Below are 4,681 nucleotides of genomic sequence, written 5' to 3'. Positions count from 1 at the left end.
CATCATATGAAAACAAATTAAAACTTTTTTTTTTAAAGTAAGGTTTTATTTGTATATTATGTACAAGTCTTTGGATTTAAATACTTTGCATATTTCAAACGATTATCTTCAGTGATGCAAAACACCTTGACCGCCGAGCGCCCACTAGAGGAAACATTAGCCATTCCACTCCCTTCCGTTCATTGGTTGAACATAAACCCCATCCACCTCCAGAGGGCGGAGTTTCCTATAAAATCTGTACAGCGTATTTACCAGGTATTTACATATTATCAGATTCGCTCAATTATCGAATGACTGATAATCTAACGGGAGAATATTATCGTGGATGTAGACTTTTCCGCCGCACCAAACCAATTAAGATATCCTTTTATAATGAATTTCTTACAGTTGGCCAAGAATTTCTTAAGCCTGCAGAAGAAGGCGTAAATATATGGTGGCAGAATGCTGCAGTCTTCAGGAAGTTGTATATTTGAATCGATTCAACGGGGTGAGATCGACCGAGTTTCCCATTTATTACAGCAGGATCGGGGTGTTTTGAAACAAAAGGGTGAGTCTTTTGTTTTAAAGGGGGCTGTAATTGATCCACAGTGGCAGATGATGATGACAGAGATCGTTACTTAACCTTTGTTAGCATTTCACTTGAACCTTCCTGATCCTATTCAGGTCAATAGAGCGTCATGTAAGCGTTGTTTTTTTTTTTTAATTCTTTCACCCACTTATCGTTTGCTTATTATCTATTTATGCACTTTACGAAAATACCTAGATGTGCGATACGTTTTGATGCATTTGTCGTTTCATTAGCCATGCTTCTTCCTTCCAGTCTGTTTCCGATAAGTTAACGTTACCTGTTACACTTTGTAAGATGTCCTACCCTTCGACAAATGTACCATACATTTAACCATATAATAACCATATAGTATATTTTTCTCCAAAATACTATACAGAAATTGTCAACACGGTCATTTAAAAAAGGGGAATTATTAAACAGACAAATACTAAACTCACTTCGGGAGATTTCGTACTCCTTTATTATGGTTTTACATTTGCAACTACCTGTAGCAACTGGTATTTTGACTAAAATTATGATTAATAATAGGGAATTATTGATTATTAATAGGGAATTAACCATTTGAGCTCTATACATTTATTTGTGATTTAAGTGGTTTCTGCAAGCTTGAATAATTAATTTAAAATGTATTAATTATAACTTAATTATTTACACAATGAACTATATGCACGGTTACTTCCTGGTTTTAGATAAGCCAGCTCTGGTTGAACATAAACCCCATCCACCTCCAGAGGGCGGAGTTTCCTATAAAATCTGTACAGTGTATTTACCAGGTATTTACATATTATCAGATTCGCTCAATTATCGAATGACTGATAATCTAACGGGAGAATATTATCGTGGATGTAGACTTTTCCGCCGCACCAAACCAATTAAGATATCCTTTTATAATGAATTTCTTACAGTTGGCCAAGAATTTCTTAAGCCTGCAGAAGAAGGCGTAAATATATGGTGGCAGAATGCTGCAGTCTTCAGGAAGTTGTATATTTGAATCGATTCAACGGGGTGAGATCGACCGAGTTTCCCATTTATTACAGCAGGATCGGGGTGTTTTGAAACAAAAGGGTGAGTCTTTTGTTTTAAAGGGGGCTGTAATTGATCCACAGTGGCAGATGATGATGACAGAGATCGTTACTTAACCTTTGTTAGCATTTCACTTGAACCTTCCTGATCCTATTCAGGTCAATAGAGCGTCATGTAAGCGTTGTTTTTTTTTTTTAATTCTTTCACCCACTTATCGTTTGTTTATTATCTATTTATGCACTTTACGAAAATACCTAGATGTGCGATACGTTTTGATGCATTTGTCGTTTCATTAGCCATGCTTCTTCCTTCCAGTCTGTTTCCGATAAGTTAACGTTACCTGTTACACTTTGTAAGATGTCCTACCCTTCGACAAATGTACCATACATTTAACCATATAATAACCATATAGTATATTTTTCTCCAAAATACTATACAGAAATTGTCAACACGGTCATTTAAAAAAGGGGAATTATTAAACAGACAAATACTAAACTCACTTCGGGAGATTTCGTACTCCTTTATTATGGTTTTACATTTGCAACTACCTGTAGCAACTGGTATTTTGACTAAAATTATGATTAATAATAGGGAATTATTGATTATTAATAGGGAATTAACCATTTGAGCTCTATACATTTATTTGTGATTTAAGTGGTTTCTGCAAGCTTGAATAATTAATTTAAAATGTATTAATTATAACTTAATTATTTACACAATGAACTATATGCACGGTTACTTCCTGGTTTTAGATAAGCCAGCTCAGTCATTTCCGGTCAACTGTCAAAATCTCTACATAATCCATTCACAATTTGAAGAAAAGTTTTGTTTGTCTAAGAGGACCATACTGTATACAATATACTACCGTATACTGTTTCAGGAATGACAAACGCGAGTGTAAAATATTAAGCCAGTGAATCCTCTAAATTATTCTGCGAGTCACTGCTGTGATTGACGGTAATAACTGTAGCAATGGACGGAGTGAACTATCTGACAAGCCGATGTCAAAAATAAATCTGTGCATTAAGTGATTCAGAGTAAATGCAGAGTAACAAAACTACAGCAGCAAGTCTATTTAGCAGCTTCTACAGTTAAAGATAAAATTATTTTTAAGTTTTAAGTTTTTAAGTTAAATCTAAAAATATTTCAAAATATTTAATGCATTATTATGTAATTGTTATACCATTAATAATTAACTTGTTTAATTTGTAGTTAACTAGTTAAGTATTTAAATAATTAACCCTTCTAGGCTGTTGGTGTCTTTGCTTAATTATTTATTTATTTTTTAAATGACATGAGACTTTGTGGCTTCCTGCACTTGCTATACATTATACGTCAGTACAGTAAAAGTACTAAAATGTGTTACAAATAGTCATTTTATAATAAATCCAAAAGCAAGACTTGAAAAAAACTAGGTTGAAATGGCAGCTGAGCTAATGAGTGAACCTCTGCTTCCATCTGCTGGTTTGTTTTCCTTTGTCTTGGCGTGTTAAAAGCTGCTTGTTCATACAAATAATGTTTTTTTTTTAGCAACGTCATATGACCTCTTTAAAAAGTCTTTGTTTTCTGCCAGGAGATGCATTTATTGCACATTTTTTAATGTGGTCTTCATGAATGAAAAGTGAATTTTTAAAGTGAATTTTACTGCACAACTGTAACTGATCTCACTCCAGCCAGGCAACCAAAGTTGGCAACCCTGTGTACATATTCAGTTCATTACTATGAAGTTATCGATTATCAAGAATACCATTTTGATGTCGTTTACAAGATAGCATCGCTAGCTAGCTAACATTAGCTTAAACAGTTACGATAGTGTTTAGTTGTCAGCATTTAAATGTACAATTACGTGTCAGGGTACTCTCCTAGGATTATGTATATGCAAAGAAAGAAGGCGTAACTTTTATTCTCGCTGTAGTATTGTTGGTGCTGCCATGTTGTGGAGACGCTGTGTGTTTAGTTGTGAATGCCAAACTACTTTGTGAGGCAACCAAAGTTGGCAACCCTGTGTACATATTCAGTTCATTACTATGAAGTTATCGATTATCAAGAATACCATTTTGATGTCGTTTACAAGATAGCATCGCTAGCTAGCTAACATTAGCTTAAACAGTTACGATAGTGTTTAGTTGTCAGCATTTAAATGTACAATTACGTGTCAGGGTACTCTCCTAGGATTACCAGGCTCGACATATAAAATTATATGTTGTTAAATAACATGAAACTCTATGTTCATGCCGCTTTCATCATTTACGGTGTTGCAATTATTTTGTTTATGAAAAGAATGAGACAGGAGAGGTTTCTGTGAAAGGTCTCAAGTCTCAACCTATATATACCATAGATATGTATAGGTAGATTCTTCATTCGACAGCTCCAAGCACGTAGACATGTCCGCCATCTTGCAACAGTCAACTTGACGTCATTCTCCATAATAATCAATGAATATTCAAAGATGCCACAATCCTGCAGAGCCGATGGTTGTAAAAACTGTTGGGATTTAAATTCCCGAAGAAACGGGATAGCCTTTCACAGGTGAGAATGTGTTGGTTTGTGTTTTTAAATGTATTAACTCAATATTACGAGTTTTAAAACACTGGTAACATTTAATGTCGTGTTAGCTAACGCGCTCACCTTGTTGTATGGTGTTAGTTAGGTCTACACAACAACAACACGTTACGTATGGTAACCCTCGTTCCCTGAAGGAGGGAACGAAGACGTCACGTCGGATGACCGACGAATTGGGATCTCGTTTAGAGAGACCAATCTACTTCGAGTGTAAACTAAACGAGCCAATGCACATTGGCATGCAATTATTGCATCCAGCTGCCGCTGATCACAGCGTGAGTATAAGTAGGCAGTAGTTTCCTTACTTTAGCAAAGGAAAACTAGTCTCCTCTTGGCTTATATCGAAATTAGGGCTGCACGATATCGGGAAAAAAAACTCACATTGCGATATTTTATTTTTCTGCGATATATATTGCGATATGAAAAAAAAAACACCACATGACTTGAATAGTTTATTTGGAAAAAATATAATGATTGGGGTGATTTTGTAGGCGAGTAAATCAGCATAGGAAATAAACAAATTACAAG

At 35.1% G+C, this 4,681-nt stretch overlaps 1 protein-coding gene across 3 annotated transcripts in view; it reads left to right on the top strand.

Moving 5' to 3' along the window:
- Nucleotides 1–239: 239 nt before the first annotated feature.
- The window catches only part of LOC107757147 (putative ZDHHC-type palmitoyltransferase 6), a 27,325-nt gene continuing 22,883 nt past the window's right edge, over nucleotides 240–4,681 (top strand). For 2 of the 3 annotated variants that reach the window (XM_016574561.1, XM_016574559.1), the window contains exon 1: nucleotides 1,348–1,633. In XM_016574561.1, the coding sequence (XP_016430047.1) occupies nucleotides 1,528–1,633 (106 nt within the window). In that variant the 5' untranslated portion in view covers nucleotides 1,348–1,527. Of the gene's footprint in view, nucleotides 548–1,347; nucleotides 1,634–4,681 lie in introns of those variants that run through there. The other variant, XM_016574560.1, reaches the window with a different exon arrangement.

Source organism: Sinocyclocheilus rhinocerous, unplaced genomic scaffold (genome assembly GCF_001515625.1).
Source record: "Sinocyclocheilus rhinocerous isolate Xijiao unplaced genomic scaffold, SAMN03320098_v1.1 scaffold503, whole genome shotgun sequence".
Lineage (NCBI taxonomy): Eukaryota > Metazoa > Chordata > Actinopteri > Cypriniformes > Cyprinidae > Sinocyclocheilus > Sinocyclocheilus rhinocerous.
This window is presented reverse-complemented; position numbering and strand designations above follow the sequence as displayed.